The following is a 24,841-nucleotide window of genomic DNA, read 5'->3' as shown; positions in this document are numbered from 1 at the left end:
TTTTCAAATTTCGCCATTCCTTCTACATGTTTGTAGGCATTCTTCTTTAATGAGGAGCTCAGCCTTCTTCCTTTTTAGAATCACTTCAGACCCATAGTTTCTTTTTTTATTCAATTGTTATCAATAACTTCCATTATTATTCTTGATGCTCAAACAATCACAAATCTAGTCAGTGAAACTCCTCCAAGCCAACTTCTACTTTCTTCACCATGTCTCCACCATTCTTTGAGTACTTAATTGCTTTTTGCAGCAGAAAACATTCTAGCCTCCCTCCCCTTGCCCTCTTTTCTATTACTAGGGAATGAAATATTTAGAAACAAAGATCCAGGTGCTAGGTGTGGGCATTGCTACTGTTACTCAACTTAAAAAAAAAAAAAAACACAAAAAAACCTTACTCACATTTCCAAATAAATAATAACACTTTCTTATGTGTTCTTAAAGTCTTATTTGGCATTAATCTAAATTCCACTCTAGCACAATGAAAACAGAAACAAGTTTCAGTAAACTGAAAACAACAATAGTGCTCAGAGAAATTTTTTTTAAGTGAAAAGGGTTAGTGCTTAATAATGATAAATGGAAGTTAGCTTGAGATGCAAATATGTAGATGCAGCCACATATTCCTTTTAACTTCAGGAATTAAAAGCTAAATAGCATTTATCAAATAGATACTTGATAAATGTGTCTGAATTGGATGTTCCCAGACACAAAAATAAAATGAGTTATTGACAGCTTTTGGTAGACAACATTATAAAAACTAGACACTTTATGTTCTCGATTGCTATTGAGTAATTGACATTGGTATTTTACTATCGTTTGTTGTTAATTAAGTTCTTAATTGCAATAATATTAAATAAAATGTGAAGCCCAAAGCAAACAACAAAAATTAGGTGTAGCAATACTTCAACAGAGATAACAATAATATGCAGCATCAATGGTTCAGAATCCAGCATCTACATAAAACAAGCAACAGAGTTATGAGATTATTTCTTTTCAAATAATCTGATAGAGTTACTTTAGTTTTCTGAAGTTATAGATTATGGTCTTAACAGTAATTTTTCCCTCCTTTTAAGAAATATTTATTTAAATGTTACTTAAATAATTTTATGTTTTAAATCATTATTAACATTCTCTACTCCTCTCATCCTTTTCTGCTTAGTGTTTTATTATAATCTCACTTTCCTGCCTTCCAAATACACTCAAAATGCTGGACTTAGTGGATTGAGCATGGAACTGAGATAAGACATTTTTCGTGAAATTGGTCAAGTCACTTAATCTTTTACATTTTTGCTTGTTTACTTGTAAAATGAAAAAAAAAGTGTCTGCCCCTCTCCTTCCTCATATGGATATCATGAGAATAAATTCAGTCAGTCATATAAAATGGTTTTGAGTTCTGTATTCATGAGGGCATATAATGTGTCTTATTGTGATAACAATCAGATGCACTATTCAGTTTTTACTGCAGCAAGAATTTAGATTTGACCATCAGATAATTGACACTATAATACAGGGTATTAGAAAAGCTGGAAAGATGTTTTCCCCTGTGGATCATGGACAGTAGGATTCTTTCATCTGGGTTTTGTTCTGCCCGTGATATGGGATGACTTAGGGCACTTTTCAGTGGTCCATTGTACAAATTCCCTCCAATCCACTCATATCCTATTAATATAGCAGTGAGCTGTTTCATATTGCTTTCAGTAACTTTCCCTCTTCCAAGGCCAGTTACTATTTGAAAAAGTTATACCTTGTCATATTTTCTTGTTCTCCTCCGATGAATTTGCCCATATCTGAATTCTGTGAAGCTTGCTGGGTGTAAAAACAGCTCCCTGAAGTCTTCCAGTTTCATATCTATTTATTCTTCTGCCCTACTCTTGTATGTTTCTCTGTCCTCTTTGTTTCTGTGAACATAACCTGGAGGACAAGGTTTTTTTGTTGTGCTTTTAGTGGTGCCATGTCTGAATAATGACATAATGTAGATTGCAAAAATTACAAATGATACATGGAGTTGTAAAGATAATCTTATTTATATTGAGAAAATCCTTCTCAAATTCCTACCACTGAGATTGGATTGGCTTTTCCTTTGTTACTTTTCAGAGCCTCCATCTGCTTTGGAATCTCAACATTTCCTTAGTTTTCAAATGTTAGCACTTTTATTCCTAGCACGATTACCTTACGTAAGAAACATTATAGGACTGATGTGGGAATTTAATTTTCCCATAACTTATTTGATAATTCACTCCTATGGTAGAGTTAGAAACTACTGTCCAACTCTCAGATCTCAGACACCCAGTTACATCAGTTAAGATGGTTTTTTTTTTTTTTTTTTTTTTTTTTTTTTTTTTTTTTGAGACTGAGTTTTACTCTGTTGCCCAGACTGAAGTGCAGTGACGCAATCGTGTAACTTCCACCTCCCAGGTTCAAGTGATTATTCTGCCTCAGCCTTCTGAGGAGCTGGGATTACAGGCACCCACCACCATGCCTGGCTAATTTTTTGTGTGTTTTTAGTAGAGACCGGGTTTCGCCATATTGGCCAGGCTGATCACCATCTCCTAGGAGGGATTTTTAAGGGTAAAATTTTAGATTGCAATCAAACAGAAGAGGCTTGGACATGTGACATTGTAGAGCTATGTTTGCTTTGCCAGTTGAAACTTGTTTCTTTTTCTAGTTAAAACAATGACTTAGAGGTTATTTTGAGGGCACTTTAGAGATTATGCTCGAGGAATGTTAGCAAATTTTGAGTGTGATTGCCCATTTGGACTTAATTCTGGCAACTGATTTTGGGGGAAAATACCTATCATTCATTATCTGTGATTTACCTGGAATTAATTTAAGCTTTATTAAGTTGCTAAACCATATTTGGATGCTAGGGATAGTAGACCATCAAATACAGCCCAAACTTCTTAGTCCTGATCCACCCAAAGGTCAGAGAAGCAATCCTGCCTTTTTTGATAGCCAGTAGCACCAGCAGGCACTTTTTTTTTACTCCAAACAAGTATACACTCTACTTTTAAGGTTTTTGAAGACCATTATAAAATGGACCACTGAAAATGGATTATTTATCCTTTTATTTTTTTTGAGAGGGAGGGGATGACCTGCTATTCACAGAGTAATGCAGTTTGCTGAAAAGGTTGGTTTTTGCTGACCCATGGGAGCTCACATTACAGTGGAGTGTGTTATTAGAAGGTGGGCCAGTTTATACAGAGGTTGGGAATTATTTTTCTCTAGTTTTGAAATGGGTAGGCACTTTCTAATCTAGTTACTTAGATGTAGAAATAAAGATTTTTTTTTTAACACTCCTCTGAGTATATGCTATTGTAGATATAAAATGAAATTGACAAGTTTTATTTCTGTACTGGGATCTACTCACTTCTATCCTAAATTTGTATCAAAAGGAAACCTTTGCTGGCTTGATAATAAACACAGACTAAGACCAGATTCCACAACCTAGTGATCAAGGAAAGTCAGGAATTATATTTAACTACAAGTAATGTGACACGAAGAACAGTGCCCTAAATTGCTAGGATGGTGATTTAGGGTTAATGTTATGACTTCTTGCTCCACCCGCTTTTCATTCTCAAGATAGCCTCATGGTCATAAAGAGGCCACTGTGGTTCAGTCATGACAGCTACATTCTAGGCAAGAACGCAGAGCAAGCCATGCTCTTCAGCCCGCTTTTTACACAGCATTCCAAAAGCCCTGCTTTCATCCCATTTAGCCAGAATTTAGTCATTTGGCTGCCCGTATCTACCAAGGAGAATATGGAGCTTAGTTTTCCATTACTAACTCATCTTCCACTCAAAAAAATAAAAATTTAAAAAGCTATTCTTAAAGCAGAAGGGAAAGGGAGATATTGGTAAGAATCCAGCTGGCTTTTTATGATCTCAGCCTTTCTTTTGATCTCATCTGCTGTTTTAAGCACTTTACGCTGTAGCCCCACAAGAACACTTTGCACTCATTGAGAAGCGATCCCTTTTACTGCCCCCACCACTTTGCTTATATTCTGAAAATCTTTTGTCTCCTATTCCAGCTGCTCTTACCTCTAACACACTGCCTTTCCAGGACCCGCAATTGTAGTTATTACACACCCTCCTTGGTTCTTTTACCTCTCTATCATAATCCTTGTTGTGATTTAGCCAATATATTATAGTTTCACAGCTAATTTTTCATATCCTCTGTGACTCTTTCATCCCCCCCTTCCCTAGCATAATACATTATATACAACAAATGTTTGATACATGTTTATTGAATTCCATTCCAGACCTAATGCCAACAAGATAACTTTGTGCTATAAAGGAGAAAATCCTTTCGTGCAACAATTTCCAAAGGGTTTTCTTTTTCTAAGAAGAAAGACATTGATTATATCAACTTTATGAGTATCCTACGAATTTAATAGCTATTCACTGAATAGCCTGTCAGATGGAAGTGCAAACAACAGTTTGTTTTGAAACAGGACTCCCTAAACATGGAAGAAACATTAACAGTCTTGGCCTGTTGGAATGTGTGCATTTGATGTGCCCAAGATTAGGGCACTGTGCTCAGAACAAACAACAAAAAGGGAGATGAAACAATAAAAACTTTGTTCCTGTAAAGCGCCTAAAAGTACTATGGATGGTTATAAAGCTGGTCGGGGTCAAAAGACCTTACAGCCTGAGGGCCTCAAGTTTGTTTTCTAAAGTGTCCTAAATAAAATTTTTCATGTTTTTAAGTGGTATTTTAAAAACTACTTTTTCATGTTTTGAGAAAGTTTTCTAAATTCCAATTATTTTAAGGGGTTATTTCCTGGATTTTCATTTAATGATTTTGAGACATTTACTTTTTTCAGTATGGCATTCTGTGTGCCTCGGTGATACGTGGTTATTCAGGTTGTATTCATATATAAATGTTAAGATTTATGGAAAATCGTTTTTTAGATTAAAAAAGTTTTTAAGCTGGTATTTCTTGGTAATAGGGCCTGAAAATTACGTAGAGTGGCTTACTTCTGGGACTTATTTTAAACTGCATATAAACCATCTGCCAAGTGTACAGTTGGCTAAAGAGTAATATTTGAAGGCCCTCCTGGATAGTTTATTCCATTTCACAGATATGAACACAGTTGTTTTCCTTTGAATTTAATGCCACGTTGAAAGTTAGATTTTAAGAATTTTCCAAGGGCATTTTCCTGTCATTTACACTCTGCTTGTCTTTTCTTTCTGCAGTCTTTTACATTAAATACCTCCTACACACCACTGTCTAAGGATTTCTGGTGGTACAAGGTCCAGTTGGGATGACAAATAAACAGGCAAGCAAGGCCTGAAAGTAAAATTAGCAAAGAAGCCCTGTGTAATGGAAGGTGAGGGTAGGGTTCGTGAGAATTGGGCGAGTAAAGGGAAATGAACATAACATGCACATCAGTTTTGCAGGAGTATTAGAGTCTTAAATGAAACAGTGTTTGATAATTATCAGAGAGGAAATTGGGAGCATATCCCAGAATGGAGAACAGCATGGGTTAAAATGGGTAGGAACAAGTGTCAGGGGCTTCAACATTTGGGGTCACTGTTGAGTCCATTCCCCTTAGATAGTTTTCAAGGACTATCTGCTCTTCACGCAATGATTATTGAAGCTCATTTCTTCCTGTCACTAACACAAATCATACCTTCTTCACGTCAGACCTAAACTATTTCACTGGTCTTGCAACTGTTCTCTCTGCCTCTAAACTCTCTCCAGTCCATCCTACATATCATCACCAGAACTTTGATAAGATTCCCAGAGCTTTGATTTTTATCAGGCAGTTCTGATGATGATAAATGTATGGAAACTTCCCATTTCCTAGAGATGAAGTACATATTTCTCATTCTGAAATGTGGGAAACATAATCATCTGATATCACTCACCTGATTGTTTCTCACTCTTCCTCCACCATTTACCCATCTCTTTAGCTTAATGAGCCTCCTATGTGTCTCCTAACTAAACAGCAGCTTACTTTGCTGTGAAATACTCTCCTTGGGTAGTCTGCTCCCTTTTCTGCCTATTCATGCTTTAAGATTTAACATAAGCCAGCTCTATGAAGCTTTCTGTGTAAATTTATATGGATTTGCTTGTGTTATAATTTCTTCATACTGCTCAAAAATAAATACCGTTTTGAATGAGAAACGTGGTTGTTTTGTCTTTTTATCTAGATTGCACACTCCTTGAGACCAGTAACCATGCTATAGAATTATTTTTCATCTCTTACAGTGTCTGGCTTAGGGACATGCACATATTTGGTACAGAGCAAGGATTCTGAGTCTGGCACCATGACAGTTCGGGCTGGATAATTCGTTATTGTGGTGGGTTGTCTGAACATTTTAGGATGTTTAGTGGCATCCTTGGTGCCTATCTACCAGATGCCATTAGTATCCTCTCCCTAGTGTGACAACCAAAAATGTCTCCAGACATTTCCAAATGTCCCCAAGAGGTAAAAGTACCCCCCAGTGGAGAACCATTATTAGAGAATAAACAGAATAGATTCTGATTAAACAGTGAAAATATTTGAGTAATGATTTATAGCATTTTGAAGTCTTGAGAAAGTGGAGCTCAGTTGATGGAAAAGAGTAAATGTCAAACTAAGAATGTCCTATTTGCTATGATAGAGCATAGACAGGCCATTATAGATTGAGAAGCAATTGTAATTAATCTCAGAGTTAAGAAAGATAAAGATACAGAAATATTGAATCGAAGTTCCAAAACGTTTTAGTTTTTGGTTCATTTTGAATCATTTCATACTTAGGAATGCCATTTCTAGTAAAATAAATATTTTATTATTATTTAAAAATCTATCTATATTTCATACATACTATCATTCGACTAAGAACTGCTATTTGAAGGATATTTGAGAGAATGAGTCTGAAATTGTGGGTGCACATCATTGTAAGGTTATAACTATGAACAAATATCAGTTATGCTTTTGTATAGTTTTACCTAGTTTTTCTTTTATTTGACTAGTTGAGTATTGTCCTTGAATTTAAATTTTTTTTCAGCCCCAACTTATACACACACATACACATAAACATACATAACGTGTGTGTGTGTAGTGTGCACAGTGTTTTTAGGAAACTGATTTTGTTATTTTGGCTACTTTGTTGTAAGTTCTAGTATTTTTCTTTTATTATTAAACTAGTACATGACATCAGTGCTATATGATTGGTGTTTTGTTGACCTAGAAACAATGCATGACATCTTTTCACAGCTGTTTGCCAACCACGATGCAAACATGGTGAATGTATCGGGCCAAACAAGTGCAAGTGTCATCCTGGATATGCTGGAAAAACCTGCAATCAAGGTAGGAAAACAGCCTGACATAAACACACAATCATAAGCCAACTCTATTACGCCCAAATTAAAAATATTCTTATCTCAAACTGTTGTCCATAGCTATTTTTCCCCAAATGTGTGAGCTGCCATTTTGCTGATAAATAAGTTATATTAATGATAAATGTTATAAAATTTCTTTTATCAAAGGACAATTAAACAAATTGTCTCCCCTTGTTATCTGATGCTAATTGAAATGTGTTTTGAAGAAAAGAGTCATTGCGTCAGTAATTTAGAAGCCTTCTGGTACTCCTTGTTCTTCCACTAATTAGTTGGAAATCCTTGGCCAAATAATTAACCACCTCAGACTGCAGATACTGCTTCCCTTTAATGCCAAAGTCAGGTAGGGGGTTTGACTTGAAATTTGGAATTTCTTTCTAATTCTTAGCCCTTTGATTTTGTGATTAAATCTCCCTTCAACTATGGACCCGTTCGGAATGGCTCCATGATAAATAAAAATGATTAATCTAGCAAGCACTTTTTAAAAAAATCAGCATCAGTTGTTTATAAAAGCAAATATTTATTAAACACTCACAGTGACTCAGGTATTTTATATATATTATCTATTTTCATCTTTATAACAACATTGGGAAGTAGAGCATTATTTATTATAATTAGGTATAAATAATCTATTAATACATTTTTTATTTGGAGAGACTGAGGCATAGGAATATTAAGTGTCTTGCTCAGGTTCACAGATTTACTAAAAGAGCTAGCATGTCAATTTAGAGCAATGGCCTATATAATCCATATTTTTTCTACTTTATTAGTTTTGGATGAAGAAAATATATTTGGAAATGTGATCCTCTCACTCATGCTAACAAGTCAGACAAGGCTTGTCTTCTTAATTAAATTCAGTTAAAAATTTCCATTATTAGGAATTAAACTAGAAATAAAGATTAGAGTTAGATTTCGCTAAACAGATAAGAGTCAAAATTTTTTTTAAAAGAGTCAATTTTCACTTATTTCTTTAATTATACTCCCTATCATCTTAAATGTCAGGTGAAATAATGATATGGTGTCTAACTGTCCCTTACATACTTACTTGATCTCATCTGATACAGAAATGATATTGCTGAAATACTACTGTTCTTCAGTGGCTGATACTTTTTCCAAGATATTCCTTGAGGTATGTCTTGTAAACTAGTGATTTATAGACAGGTTTTTTTTCACTATTTTTTTTAAATTTTGCTTTAAGTTCTGGGACACATCTGCAGAACGTTCAGATTTGTTACAAAGGTATACATGTGCCATGGTGGTTTGCTGCACCTGTCAACCCATCATCTAGGTTTTAAGCCCCCCATGCATTAGGTATTACTCCTAATGCTCTCCCTTCCCCTGCCGCCAACCCCTGACAGGCCCTGGTGTATGAAGTTCTCCTCACCCTGTGTTCATGTGTTCTCATTGTTCAACTCCCACTTATGCACTTATGAGTGAAAACGTGGTGTTTGGTATTCTGTTCCTATGTTAAGACACAGTTTTTATAATCATCCAGAACACTGATTTTTGAAAGCATATTCAAAATGGTCGTTCATGAACCATTATCAGATGAAATTATTCATGAACCATTAGATGAAATCCACACTTGCAAAAATGACATGTCCCAGTGGCAGAAGCTGCTATTATAAAGTATGTTCTTGAATTATCTGCTATTTGATTTAGAACTGATTTTTCCAATGCTGTTTACTCTCTTATAATACTATTTTTAACTTGAAATTTACCAAACATACCTGCATAATCTCTTTAAGTAGTGCTCTTATTATCTCAGTTTGCTCTTTAAAAAAATCTACTTGACTTTTCTTCCCCAGTGTAAGTTTACAGGTAGCAGCGTGTTAGCTTCTGGTTATTGAATGGTAGTGTTTGTCTTAGAATCTCAGTATACTTCTTTTTTTTTTTTTAAGTGGTGAACATAAGCTCTCAGAGGTTTCATTAATATGTCAGCACTATAAAACATTGTCGTCCAAATGTGAGGATATAAAATATAAAGAAAACAATTAAAAGAAGTTACTTTTGAGATTGCAGAGAAATTCATTTAAATTTCTTTGCAGGAGGTTCATCAACTTTAACATGCTTCAAAGACATGCTAAAACTATTATTGAAACAAGGGTCCATCACTGGATAGCTCTTATTTTCAGAAAACCCATTTAACATGTACTTTTTTTTTCTGTAACACATACCTATTTCTCTAAAGAAAAAATTGAATATGTCAAGTTAAAATCTTGCCTCCCAAAATCATATTTCTTAAAGAGAAGAGGATTTGATTAGTAGCAAAATGGGATTTCACACCTGATACACACACACACACACACACACACACACACACACACCTGACACTGAAAATGTAATTTCAAGTCCAGTTTTGAAAATAAAACTACAGCTTAGAATAAACTTAGGTATTTTAGTCATCTGTTACTTTGCCCTCCTCACAACAAAAGCAGTGTGGCAGGTTCCTGATGGCAACGTTTATGCTCCTTGAGAGCAGAAACCCTTTTTGTTGTCTCTCTGATTTCTGGGTTCCTGAAAATTATTATTAAAGTGTCTTGCACATGGTAAGTGCACACTAAATATGTTAAATGAATGATGGTTTCATCTAATGGTTCTTGGTCCTGAATGTCATGGAAACTTTGGTTCCACTGGTTCTTGGTACAGCATCTTAGAGAGTCTCTGCATCCATAGACTGAGAGCCCTGTCAAGATGAGGGAGGCTGCCATGTGTGTCCTGGTTGAGTGTGAGAGCTGCCTAGAGACTCCCATAAAAGTTGTTAGAGAAAATTGTTCATGGTGCTTACATAGCAGATTAAGTAAAACTGTTTTTATTCAGGCCCACATATTTTAATAAAGTAGAAAATACGCTTCAAAGATAAGGGAAGTCAAATAGGCCCCTTTTTTCTCAAGGAGATAAATGTCAGAAAGAAGTAAATTTGAAATAACTTTATAGAACTGGAAATTAGCTTTTGATCAAAAGTAGGTTTGGGTGTATGGCAAGTATTCACTGAGAATTTTGTAGCAAGGTATGTACTTTAAGAAATAACCCCCTGGAAACTTGCATCATGGTATAAACAGCTTGAATAAATGACAAGTGCTTAACCAGTGCCTTTAGAGCTGCCTGAAGAATACCAGGGCAAGCTGCACTTTGGAACCGGTTTAATTTAGCAGCCTTGCCACAGGCGTGGTGATCTACTTTTGGTGGCTTGCTCTTCCTTTTAAGTCATTTTCTGGATTTTTTACACCAACAACTGTTATGAAATTACAGGCTTGGACTGATAATGAACATATTCTATAAGGAACATGTTACCTTTCAAAGCAGATGAAATTCTAACCTGAATTCTGGCAAGATTCTCTTTGATCATTTGCTTCCCCTACTCTTAATTTTATTCATGCATATTTCCCTCCTTCTTAAGTTTCTGTTCCAATACAAACGTCTTTTTCCCCCAGCCAGAAAAAAATATTATTATAGATAATAATCTTTTTATAACTTTTCCATTGGGGAATGATTTTTAGTATGTAAATATATCATTGCATATTTTCAGAAATGGAAGACATTCTTAGGAATTTACAGTGAACTTTGTAATAATTTCAGAATAAAATGTTTGTAAATGTCAATTCCTAATGATTTGGCATGGTTTATGTTTCGTGTGTTGGATTCTTTATCGTAAGGAAAGAACTGGAGTCTTGTAGGTCAGAACCAGATGCTAATTTTGGTGGACTAGTTACATCTGAAAATTGACTGCTTTGCTAAGCACAACAATCTAAGGACTTTAACCCTAATATTAAGGCGGTTACCGACAGCCTTAGTTTTTGAAAGATGTATGGTTTCAACTCCCAAAACCAATGTTCATTTGACTTGGATGTTTTACTGGCTGTTAATAACATAATGGTGTTGAAACAGAACGTGGTAGTTTTTCTTAACTCTCTACTTTGAGTCTCACCCATCTTATATTTTGGTAAGCTAATAATGGTAACAGTTAACATTTTTTCCCATAAAGCTTCTTATGTATATTCTAGAAGCATAAGTTCTTACATTTAAATGAAAATATTGATGATCTATCATGATTTTATTTAAATAAAATCTTTATGCAAATCATACATTTGTGCATAACTTTGGAGTATTTTAAACTACTATTGTACAATGTGATAATATAAGGGGAAAAAATTTAAGTTGGTTGTTTAAGACTTCAGTGTCCTTAAATAGAGCAGGTGGATTATAAACAAATTTGTTTTTTGTTTTCTTCCCTCTGTTGATGACTAAATAATACTTTTAAAAATGATCATCTGTTATTTTGAGTTAAAAAAATTTTATGACAATGATGAATTATTTATTTATAATGTGTGTATTGCCCTTGGGAAACAAGATGACAGTGATACATTTTTAAGAAAATAAAAATTAAAGAAAAAGAGAAACCAGAAGAACTAGAAACTATTGTTTATAAAGTATCTAATGCATTCTTTTTAAACTCTACCAACTGTATGTAATTGTTTAATATATACTTGTAAAGATTTTTAGGGCTAAAATTGAAATCAGTTCAAAGTTGACTCTTACTACCTTTTTCCTGGTGTGAAGACGAGCACATCCTAACTCCTCTTGACCAAGGCAGTGAACAGCCTCCATTCCAACCCCTGGATCACCAAGCCACAAGTTTGCCTTCAAGGGGTGAGCGTGCCTTGTCTCAGGTGGTCTACTCTTCCCACCTGCATGGCTTCCTGCAGTTATGTCACTTCTTGCAAATGTTCTGAAGACTAGCCCAGGAGTGCCCAGCCTTCAGCCCTGAGCATGTACAGCAAGCAGCAGGAATTGCCACCTGGTACTGATTCTCTGTGCTCTGAAAAGCATGGAGCTCCACTGTCCTTTTAACACAACGAGTATCATTTCTTTTCTTTTTCCTTTCTGAATTTTGAAATATTTTCTAAAAATCAGATAGCAAAACAACTTTTTTCATATGTAGGCAAACTCAGGAGTTCCAAAGCAACTGAAATTGGGGGTTTCATGCCTTTTGCCAAGTAGATTTTTAGAAATGATCAACTCCTCTTCCGCACCATCATCTATTTGAAGTATAGAGTTTTAGGTTACCTGAAAATCAAACCATGCATTAGCGACTTTCTTTGGGTATACATTGTGTAACATCAGATAGCCTAAGTTCTGGATCCAAGATGGCACTTAGTTGCTATTTGATTATAAGCAAGTCATTAATGTATCTGGGTTTTAGCAAACCAGTCAGTAACAGGGAGACAGTAATTCCTGCCCTATTTGACTGTGGGGTTGCTGTAAGAATAGAAACACCAAAAATATTAATGTCTTCATCATGCTGGAAAGCTGTGTAGGAAAATAATGTGGTGGCATAATTTTATAGTTCCTCTTCTAGGATATTTTCCCTCACCCATTCATAGGTTTAAGAACTTAGAATAACTGAATTAAAATCGTTTAAATTATTATCTCTGCTGAGAGGAAACTTAATGCATTTGTATATTTTCTGCACAAGGAATTAGGGCAAAGGAATTAATTTCAGTCAATAATTTTAAAAAGAAAATTACAGTAGTTGACATATTGACATCTGTCTGCTTATGACCTATACTTTAGGCAGAAAAAAATGTAAAAGCTTAAGATTTCTAAAACATTGCCTGATTTAAGCACCAAAGTGGGGAGAAAGTCCAAATGTGTTAAAATGAATGAAAGTTTGTTTTTTAAAAATCATTGATTAGTTATCTTACACAGTGATGTCTTCCAGATTTTTCAAGCTGCTTTTCAATGTCTGCACACTAGTAAAATTTCTGATTTTTTCCTGAAGTTAATAATAATGCTATGCAGCTTGCGTTTCCGTTCAGGACCTGTTCCCTTCTCCCTCTCCTTCTCCCATCCAAGCTCCTGAATCCACCAACCTACTGAAATGTACTCCTGACAATGGTAGACGTTCTTTAAGACTTGTATACATAATAATTGAAGCATTTGAGTATAAGTGATTTATTGTAAATTTCTATCCTTTAGTATGATAAAATAGGCACATGAAAGAATTCATTACGTTTGTTTTCCTGTTCTGTAGATTTTCCTTATATATATTATAAACTTCCAGAGAAAAAGGAAGATAAGTAAATTTAAAATAAAAACACCAAATTTTTTATTTACCAGGTTCTCTTATCAACTTTTAAGATTTACTGGAGGCAGTATGATCAAGGACTTTGTTTTGTTCTGCTTATTGTAGGAGTATTTACTATAATTTGGAAGTAATTCATTTTTTAATTTCTGGCTTAATTGAATAATATCCAATAGATTGTGATAATGAATACAGCAGTTATTGGAAGCAGCACATATTAGCTCTCTTCATATGGCACTAGGTCGATGAGAAAAGAAGGGAACATAAATAAAGTCAATAAACTCTTAAGAGAACTGAGGACGAAAAGGTGTCTCACCAGGACACCAGATGCATTTAATCTTTTGAAACTGTGTAGTTTAGGAAAAGTCTGATATTTGACAAATTTTGATAAACATGAATGACTATGGAATCTTATAGTATTTGAAGTGGCTTTCATAAGGGTCATTGTGAAGTTTTTAGGAGACACCTGCCTGTGGCAGATGGGGCAACGATGGCAGTCACTGGGATATTAACACCAGTCAGCTGTCAGGGAATGTCATCCAGACCATCAACAGCTGGTAGAGTACAGCTTTCTCAATTGCTTTCCATGTCAGTAACAGGTAAAATAGCCAATATATGTCCACATTTACCCATTAAATGTTGCATGTTTTCTTCCTTTCCCATATTATTTCATACAGTCCAGATTTTTTGGACTCATGACAACATATTGGCTTTTCTTTCCTTTCAGTTTCATGATTCTTAACCCCAAAGTGCTTTTGCCATGGGAACCAAAGGATAAATTTGGGTTGAAGCCATTCTTTGAAACCACCAGCAGCTCCAGTATGGGTTATGAATACTACCATAGCAATACTAAGGGGCCCTTTATTGGCCCAGACTGAAGCCAAATTGTAGATGAGCTGCCCCAACTGGGCTTCAGCTTTAGTTCATGGACGTAGTGTCTGAAGAAACTTCCATCAGCATAAATACTCCTTGTTTATGAGCTGCCTGGAACTGTAAACACCTTACCCATTCCCATCAGGAACTCACAAAAGTTTCTGTTAACGCTTTGAAAATAAACCTAGGGATTCTTAACTGACACATAAAGAAAAATTCAAATATCCTTTTCTTGAGATATAAATTTTTATTTTAGTCTGTTATTTTGTGGTTTTGTTCTGTTTTTGTTTAGTGCAGAAAGTATTTAAAACCCAAAGCCTTCCTCTAACACCGTATTTGGTTTTAAATACTATTTCCTATAATATTAAAGAGATTTATCAAAGACAGGTGTGACTCTGTATGACCATATTAGGAATAGTCATTAACTCCTCTTAGAAGATGAGAAAGATGAGAAAAGATCCCCTCTCATTTTTAGTAAATATTGACATACAGCAGAACATGAGAAGGGTAGAAAATTTCTTTCTCAGTCATTCTTCCTTGATTTTTGCTTCAATTAACAGAGGGAGAAAATATTTTTGATACTATAATCTGCATGGTACCTTCTATGAGCAAATTTTTTTTGAAATATTTTAAAATGTGATTTTATTTTAAAAACCCTTAACTAGGCAAGGGACAATGAAGTAGAAAATTGAGAAAAGCATAGGAGATGACAAAATTATTTGGTTTATTTATTTAACCTTTCCAGGATTTGCCCAGCGGGGGTCTACTTACAGTTGCATTAAGAGCAGAAAAAAGACCTACTTGGAAAATCAATAAGATATGAAAATTTTTTTAGATGTAATAATTATTTGGTGATTTTAAAATATAATGGAACTTCATGATTTAGTTAAGTAAAATATACAGATTTCTAATAAATGAGCAGATCAGATTGAAAGAGATTAGATTTGGAAACAATTTTGTAACAACATATTATCTATATTTCTTATTCAGTGACATGGATTAATAGATAATTATCCTGATTAGATACTTATGCTGGTGGTTCCAGACAAAATAAACATGTGATCACGTTTCTTTCTAATGAAGTATGTATTTTGGGCATTACTATTTCAATGTTTATTTGTCATTATGAGTTTTATGTTCACTTGAGGCAGTGTTTAATTTGGGTTTAAACATTTTCATAATGTGAAATTTATTAATTCATTTTATATTGATATTTAAACCAATAAACCTAAAATACATGATAGTCTATTATGTTTTGTCCATTAGTATTTCCATATGCCTTTCTTAACTGCAGGATAAATGAAAATATGTTGGTGAGTTTTTTAAAGTTCATTTTGTGACTTGAATGCATTACTAAAGTAGGAAACTGAAGTTCCTTCTTTAATCTGAAATCATATAAAATCTACAAGATTGAACAAGAAAAACTATAATATTGATCACTATTAATTTATTTCATTCTTATCCTCAGAAAATAATAGCCTTCCTTTGGGAAGGTTAAAGCAGTCAAATGTTTTAAAATCGTATACTTTCTGTAAAGTAAAATATTCTCGTGTAATACCTTCTTTAAGCAGAGAAAGGAAGACATTGAACGAATAGGGTTACATTGTCAGGATTGAATCTAGCAATAGAACCCAGATATTTTGAGAAAATTGGCAGTCAGATGTTAGATGATAGTGCACCTCTGCCCGTGAGGAGGTTAGTATGCTGCTGTTTCTAGGGATGATAAAGTAGGCATCTGTTGTTGAGAATTTTCCTAACTGACCTTTATGGACAGAGATCCATAAAGGTCATGGCAACTCCTGGTTGCCCCTAGTGTAACCAACCTTCAAATTAATGTTGCATGAACAGGCTCTATCTCTTATGTAAATGACAGTTACTATAGCTTGACCTATTTTTCTCTTTCTTTTTTAATATGGAAAAGAATTTTAAATGGCTTACATTAGTGCTGAGGTTTTGTGATTTTTCTGCTTCAACCCACATTGTTTTCAGATCTAAATGAGTGTGGCCTGAAGCCTCGACCCTGTAAGCACAGGTGCATGAACACTTATGGCAGCTACAAGTGCTACTGTCTCAACGGATATATGCTCATGCCGGACGGTTCCTGCTCAAGTATGTCAAGAATCTTAACTGTTTTATAAGTGCTTTGGGCTTGTTTCTGTTGTGTTCTGGGACCTTGCCTTGGTGAAAGTAGCCTCCTGGGTTCTCCTAAACAAGATGTGTGCATGTGTTTATATATGTGCCTAAGGAACTGGCAATCTAAATAGAGACAGCATTTTAGATGTACAATAGTCTTCTATCATGAGTGTCAATATTAAATTGATTAAGAAATGGTATTTAGAACAAGAATTACAAAACTAAATGGGTTTTCTGATTTTTTTAAAAAACATGTTTACCACTGTCTTCCATCTGGGTATGGAAGAACAATTCCAGGGTTTTTTGTTTGTTTGTTCGTTTGTTTTAAAGAATATTAGTGACTATTAGGGACTGCTCAGACAGAATCCATTAGGTCTGTTTTGTGGTTTTAAATCGTTTATAAATACTTTCTTACTTCACTTTTAAAACGGCTTTTATAATGAAAGAATTTTAGACTTTAATAATACTCTAAGACTTCTAAAAAAGAGCTTTAAGTAAAAAATAAATGAATATGATGAGAAAAGTAGAATTCATGTTTATCTTTATAAGAATGAAATGCATGTTTTCTACAATCATTTGGATGTATAAGATGGACTATGCCCTAAAATGCTCTGCAAGCTGATCATTGAGGTTGCATTTATATGATATCCAGCAATTAATGACTTGATTTTTATTTTTACTGAATTATCATTTAACTGAGTTGCATTTTATAAAACAAAAAAGTTAGCTAATTTTGTTTAACATTGCATAAGTATAGCATGGAACTTTTTGGAATGAGGGGAATACACGTTTAACATTGTGCAACTCTGTGGGAAATCTGCTCTTCGCCTAGAGACATTTCATGGGCAGTTGAGACAGTTACTTGGATGTTTAGTTAAGAATAGCACTTAGCTTGAGTAAACTGGAAAAATACCTCAATTCTTCACTTTCCTTGGCCACTGGAAAAAATTCCAGATAATCTGTGTAAGTCAGTTTATATTTGTCTTTTAATGCTTTCTTCCCTTTCCCCTTTTACCTTTTACCTTCTTTAGGTGTTCAATAGTTAAGGACTCTTTGTTATCATTGTTCATTGTCACTGATTTCAGGACAAGTGAAAAACATAGCTATTTCCGTTACAGATTTTGTTTTCTACCTGTCTGAGTCAGCCAGTCCCTCTCTTTCCAGGTGCCCTGACCTGCTCCATGGCAAACTGTCAGTATGGGTGTGATGTTGCTAAAGGACAAATAAGGTGCCAGTGCCCCTCCCCTGGCCTGCAGCTGGCTCCTGATGGGAGGACCTGTGTAGGTGAGTTGTAAAATCAAGCATCTCTGTCAGTAGCCTTTGTACGATAAAAGGAGAAAGTGAAAGGGGATAGTAGTAAGGAAAAAAAGGCAACATCAGATAATTAGCTGCCCTTCAGAAGATGTCAGATGTCTCAGAAGAGGCTCTCTATGAATGGATCATGGAAGCCTTGTTTTTTTACAAATGAGAAATAGGAGGAGGCCTCAGGCAGAGGGAACCCTATGTGCAAAGGCACTGCAGTTCAGGGGAGCACAATGTTTAGGGAAACAAGAAGAGCTCAGTATTCCTAGAATGTAAGCAGCAAGGTGAGCAATGAGTGATGAAGTTGAACAGGTAGACAGGGCTAGATTGTATGTGTCGTACTACAGGCCTCAGATTTTTTGTGGGTAAATTAGGAAGGCAGTGTAGGATTGAGAGTGTGGACTTTGATTTTAAACCTGGCTCTTCCATATACTAGATATGTATAAAATATATATGGACTTTAGGGAACAGACTTTGTTTCTTTGAGCATGGGTCCTCTTACTGTTAAAATGGAAATAACACCACGTAGAACTGGTAGGAAGATTGAATGAGATGGTGGATGCAAAGAGCTTAGCATAATACCTAGCATGCAGTAAGCCTTGAATGAATGCAAGTGTTTGGTGATTAGAGATATTTACCGAGCAATTTGCATACTCCAGAGACTGTGCTAAGTGCTAGGATATACAGAAATGGACTAAGCAGACAAGATTTTGATCCCCACAAAGCTGACATTCTAATGGGGGAGACAGAAAAGAAACAAATACCCAATGAAATTACAGACAATGCCAAGTGTTAACATGGGGTACTAAGAGAAAAACAGAATGTGTCTATTAGCCCTAAGGTAAGACCTGTATCATTAGCTATGTGAAGAAACAGCCAAGTAGCTGAAGACACTGCAGGCATTGCAGTGAGAGAGAGGTTGGCCTGTGTGAGGTTCTTAAAAGAAGGCCCATGTAACTCAATTACAGAGTGTGAGTATGAGGGTTGGTGGCTTGAGATACAATTGGTGAGGTAGGTGAGGGTGATTTGTTGCAGGGCCTTCAAGGACATGGGGAGGAATGTGGATTTAATTCAAAGCACAAGTAGAAGTAGTTAAAAGATTTAGAGCAGAGTAATGATCTGATTGTATGTTTTAATGTAATCATTTGGACAGTTGGGTTGAAAATGCTTTAGAGGGGGTAAGTGACAGCAAAAGGAGCAGTTCTGAGGCTTTTGTAACAGTCTAACCCAGGAGATGGTGGCTTCACATAGGGTACTGGCGGTGGATTAAGAGGAAAGTAGACAGATTCAATTTTATTAGAGGTAGAATTAACTGGACTTAATGATATTGTAGTTAAAGGAAGGAGGGTTGTTTCTAGTTCAAGAATGATTCATGTTTCTAATTTAAGCAACTTGATAGATACAGGTGCAGTATGTGCTAGTATATGGAGCCCAAGAAAACAACTTGGCTTAGGATAATGAGTTGAAATTTGGGTATATGGAATTTATGTTGCCTGTAGGGGCAACCAGCTGGATGCCATTTATGATGAGCTACTATATGCCAGGCAACCATTTGTAGTCAGTTATGTATTTTGAAACCCACTCTGTCTTAACATGCCCTTGCTTTTCCTAAAATGCTATTGACTTACATTTCTAGATGTTGATGAATGTGCTACAGGAAGAGCCTCCTGCCCTAGATTTAGGCAATGTGTCAACACTTTTGGGAGCTACATCTGCAAGTGTCACAAAGGCTTCGATCTCATGTACATTGGAGGCAAATACCAATGTCATGGTAATGAAACCCAACCATTGTTTTGTGTTGTTTCTTCCTAGAGCACTGAAAGTTCTCATCTTGTAGTGATGGCTGGAATGTCAGGGGCAGGAGAGAGTACTGGCATTAAGTTAAAGAAACCAACGGACATCCAGTTCAACCACTGATAGTTTCCAGTCCACATGTACTTTATTTCTTCTGTTTATCTGCCAAATTTATGTAGACCATCACATTGCAAAAAAAAAAAAAAATCATTTTTGAAACTGTATATATTTTTCATGTCATCATATTTATCTCCTAAATAAACGTCTTCTTTTCCTACTTTCTGATGCAGACATAGACGAATGCTCCCTTGGTCAGTATCAGTGCAGCAACTTTGCTCGATGTTATAACATACATGGGTCCTACAAGTGCAAATGTAAAGAAGGATACCAGGGCGATGGACTGACCTGTGTGTGTGAGTAGCACTTGTCTCTCATCTTTAAATTCTAGCAGAAAATACAGGATTCCACAAAGGCCATTGCTAGGGAAGATAAGGAGTAAGACTGATTATCAAAGAAGTATAATTGTCATAATTGGTTACATTTGTCTGTGATTTCCACAAACAATAAAATCACTTGCTCAGGTATTTTTAAAAACTAAGAATTTAGTAATACATCATAATCTTAAGAATGTTTGAATCTCTTTACTGTAGCTAAAAAGAAATTATAGAGTCCTCCCTGAGAAATTGCTTTTGTTAAAATCAGAAATACATGTTTGCCATTAGCATTAGATTTTGATGGTGGGATAATCTGTATATATTCTACATTTTTTCCCTCTGTTTTATGCCTCCTAACTCTACTATTAAAAAATCATTCCTGGCCAGACACGGTGGCTCATGCCTATAATCTTAGCACTTTGGGAGGCCACAGTGGGAGAATTGTTTGAGACCAGGAATTCAAGACCAGCCTGGGCAACATAGTGAGACCTGTCTCTACAAAAAAAATTTGAAAATTAGCCAGGTGCAGTGGTGCATGCAGTGGTGCATACGTGTAGTCCCAGCTACTCAGGAGGCCAAGGTGGTAGGATCACTTGAGCCTGGCATCTTAAGACTGCCACGAGCCCAGTGATCTGTGACCATGCCACTGCACTCTATCTTGAGCAAGAGAGAGAGATCCTGTCTCAAAAGAAAAAAAAAAAGTCATTCCCATATTTATTTCCTCTACATCCAGAACTGTTTTGCTTTTAAATTTTTTGTAAGTTTTATTTAGAGTACCGGTTATGTTAGTAGATAAACATGAAAAAAACCCAAATGTCATAGTTTAACATACATTTTATATAACAGAAGATAATTTTTAAAATTTTCTGAGTAAAATATTGACTGAAAACCATGGGGCATAAAATCATGGGGATTAAAGGGTTTTTAAAGGGTCATATGGTCATTCCCAGTCATTCCAGGCAGATTAAATATTGATTCTTTTTGGTGAATATTATCAAGGAAATAGATTCCACAAATGATCTTTGCAACCTCTAAAAATGTCTCTTTAAAAGGAGTTGTATCTATCAATAAGGAGAAAGAAAAACCAACCATAAAAAGCTATGTAGAACATTTACTCAAACTGTATTTATGCAGATTGAATTTATATAAAGTGTGGATAAGAAAAGTATTTGTCTTTAGACAAGTCTAAACACAATTTTATAATATATATGTAGCACAGGATATGACATAGATTCTAACTATGCATTTCTTATGTTTAAAAAAACTTAGAATGTCTCTGCATTTTAAAAATTCTCATTGGTTGTCTTTTCCACTGCACAAATATTTAAAACTTTTGTTGTTGCAAATAATACATATTCATTATAGAAACACCAATATATTTGTTACATACATCCAAAGTATGAATATATACGTATATATGAATATGCATGTATATGTTATATGTATACACACACATATATTTGTTATCTGGAAATAGTATGACTTACAGTAGGTAATATTCTAAATGTGAAAAATGATAGTAGTTGTTATGAGATGTTTTTATGTGTCTTTCAGTATAATGCTTCACTTTTTAGGGAGGGAGGGATTACATACTAATTTAAGTTTTAACTCTTTCAGATATCCCAAAAGTTATGATTGAACCTTCAGGTCCAATTCATGTACCAAAGGGAAATGGTACCATTTTAAAGGGTGATGGAGGACATAGTAATTGGATTCCTGATGTCGGAAGTACTTTGTGGCCTCCAAAGACACCATATATTCCTCCTATCACTACCAACCAGCCCACTTCTAAGCCAACAACAAGACCTACGCCAAAGCCAACACCACGTCCTACTCCACCACCACCGCCACCACCCCTGCCAACAGAGCTCAGAACACCTCTACCACCTACAACCCCAGAAAGGCCAACCACCAGACTGACAACTATAGCACCTGCTGCCAGTACACCTCCAGGAGGGATTACAGTTGACAACAGGATACAGACAGAGCCTCAGAAACCCAGAGGAGATGTGTTCAGTAAGTGTAATACATGTTAACACATTTTCAATAGGCTCTTTATGATGACTTTTCAACCACAGGCCAAGCCTTGAATAAGAATGAAACTCATAAGAAGAACTAGCTGTGTAAAGTCATATGTCCTTGTTGACAAATATAATAAAAAGCTGCTTAAAGAGTCAGTCTAATTGGGCAAGTAGAAAGAATGCGTGTAGCAAGGGAAGGAATATCACAAAGTCATATGGTAGGTGGCAGTTCTTAGTCAGTATGGAAATTCTGAGATAGTTGCATTTACTTGAAAACTCTCAGAGGTGGGGACCTTAACTATATTCCATGCTATTTTACTTTTAATTCAACCCTTCATTCATTCATTCAGTCAGTCAGTGAACATTTTTTAATGTCTTTAGAGTGCCAAGGAGGCCTTCTATTAGCCATTGGGATTACATAAAGATAAAATAGAAAAGGCCATAGTCTGGTGGGAAAGATGGTTACTCAGAAGATATCAGTGCTAGTATGTTAGTGAAAGAGATCTCTGTAGGACACTATAGGAGTAGAATGAAGGGATACCTTGTCAGTCTTTGGGCAGGGAGTATTCAGGGAGGGTGTCCTGAGTGAAATGGGGCAAGGTGGACAAAGAAAGGGAGATATTTTAGTTAACAGGGACAGCACAACAAACACAAAGAAGTAGGAAGCGGTGTAACAGGCAGTAGAGTGCTAGTAAATTGGAGGGTCATGTCAGAGACAGATGAGAGAAGCTGGACAGCTACCTCTTGGATTGCTATAAATTGGTGGTTAGATCTACAGTGGGGCTGGATTAGATCAAAGACTACCAGATTCTTAGCAGGTGACTAGGCAAAAGGTAGTGCCACTAATGGAGATAGAAGATACAGGAAGAGAAGCAAGTTTTGAAGGAGGAAAAGGTTGTTGCTTTTACCAGAACAAAATTTGGATTTTATAACTTTTATCTGTTCCCTGGAACAAAATTTGGATTTTATAACTTTTATCTGTTCCCTGTATTTATCTGTTTATCCTGTGTAACTTTGCTTATTCTTGGTTACCTTTGCATTCACCACTCCTATCTTCTCTTCTCCTTTATATGCTACTAGTTTATTTTATTCCTTTTCCTCTTCCTCCATTGTGAAGCTAAATTGTATGCCTTTTATATTGAATACCTTTATAACTTTTTACCATGTTAAAAACATACTGACATTAATATTAGTATTTAAAACGGAAAATAAACCTGACATGGCAACTCACACCTGTAATCCCAGAACTTTGAGAGGCTGAGGCAGACCCATCACTTGAGCATGGGAGGTTGAGGCTACAGTGAGCTATGACTGCACCACTACACTGCAGCCTGGGTGACAGAGTGGGACCCTGTCTCAAAAAAATGAATACATAAATAAATAAAATAATAAATAAACTGGAAATTAGAGCTGCATTTTGCTTGTATGTGACTCTTAATTAAAATTTCTCCTCTAGGTAATTGTCCAATTAAAGAAAGATAGAGATTCTCTAATTCTGATATAGTCATGTATGTTTTGGATAATTGATATAATTTTTAGAGAAATTAGACTGTAGCTCAAAATATACATTTTATATGTGCATAACTATCTTTTGAAATTTATATTTTTGTAATTTTCTCCTCACTTCCTCTCTTCATCTCAGATACTGTCTTTTTCTATTATTCCTTTTTAAATTCTCATCTCATTGTGATCATACAATGGGATTTTTGTTTATGAGTGCTTAAGTAATTATAGTATTTATATTGTTTTGCTGCCTTAAGATAACAGGGAAATTTGGCTATTTAATGTAAGATGATATGCTAAATAATTTTTCATTATGGTGAAAGAATATATCTTTCTGAGGATTTTAAAAAATATTTTCTTTTTAAAATGTTTCTCTTTATTTCCAGTATTCATCTCTATGCCAATACATATATGAATTTAAAATGACACTGAAGTTCACCAATAAAATTTAATGTGATAAAATTGGGGAAATACAGAGTTCCAATGATGTTTGGGAGCATTCATTGTTAGAGAGTGTGATCTTAAAGACATGCCCTGGGAAAGGATTGTCTTGATCCAGTTCCAAGGCTGTTGCATGCCACAGATAGCATTGCTGCCTTTAGAAACTCCTGCCAAAAATTAAATTCCATTCTCATTTCATCTTCATTATCTTAGCTGCTTATTAAGTCCAGTATATGTGAGAATGCTTTAGAAGCTTTTTACCTTGCTGTCTAGGGATTATAGCAAATATTCTAAATAAGGCAAGGGCTCCATATTTTTAATTCAGGACAAATAACTAGTGTCTATTCACTGTGAAAACAGAAAAGAACCTTAGCACAATTCAGTTCAACACCATTTCTTTACTGAATATTTTCTTCACTTCTATTATAACTTCTTAAATTATCCTTATTCTCCACAGATCTGAGAATAGAATTTAGCTCACCTCATTTCATAGATTTTTAGGTCATGTTAATTATGGCCACTATTTGGCAGTCTCCTCCACATAGCCCTCTACTTTAACTGTTTTTCTTTACATTGAAAGATATTTTTAAATTTTAATTTTTAGTTGACAAATAATAACTGAATATATTTATGAGATATGAAAGATTTCTTTTAATGGAAGAGGTTGTGAAACAGAGCTTTTCCTTATAATGTATGTACATTGTCCTCCTGAGAAAAGACTGTAAAAATATACTAAAGGAAAATCAAGGAAGAAAAAAAATCATAAACAAGAACACATCATCAGCACAAACGTCTCCCCAAACTCTACCTGTATATCAGCTGACTGCTTAACCTATCCAGTTGGATGAAAATAGATGTCTCAAACTCAGCACAAGCAGAATTGTTCCTCTTTGTCTCTTTTTTTTTTTTTTTTTTTTTTTTTTTTTTTTTTT

The 24,841-nt window shown here is 35.1% G+C and overlaps 1 protein-coding gene across 5 annotated transcripts in view; it reads left to right on the top strand.

Annotated features, from left to right (window-relative positions):
- The window catches only part of NPNT (nephronectin), a 77,145-nt gene that overhangs the window by 26,333 nt on the left and 25,971 nt on the right, over positions 1-24,841 (top strand). For 2 of the 5 annotated variants that reach the window (XM_017516835.2, XM_017516834.2), the window contains 7 exons: positions 7,202-7,294; positions 11,884-11,973; positions 16,271-16,390; positions 17,579-17,698; positions 19,353-19,487; positions 19,801-19,923; positions 21,562-21,960. In XM_017516835.2, the coding sequence (XP_017372324.1) occupies positions 7,202-7,294; positions 11,884-11,973; positions 16,271-16,390; positions 17,579-17,698; positions 19,353-19,487; positions 19,801-19,923; positions 21,562-21,960 (1,080 nt within the window). The remainder of the gene's footprint in view (positions 1-7,201; positions 7,295-11,883; positions 11,974-16,270; positions 16,391-17,578; positions 17,699-19,352; positions 19,488-19,800; positions 19,924-21,561; positions 21,961-24,841) is intronic. The other 3 variants (XM_017516837.2, XM_017516836.2, XM_017516838.2) reach the window with 2 other exon arrangements.

Source organism: Cebus imitator, unplaced genomic scaffold (assembly GCF_001604975.1).
Source record: "Cebus imitator isolate Cc_AM_T3 unplaced genomic scaffold, Cebus_imitator-1.0 Scaffold606, whole genome shotgun sequence".
In the NCBI taxonomy this organism is placed as follows: Eukaryota; Metazoa; Chordata; class Mammalia; order Primates; family Cebidae; genus Cebus; species Cebus imitator.
This window is presented reverse-complemented; position numbering and strand designations above follow the sequence as displayed.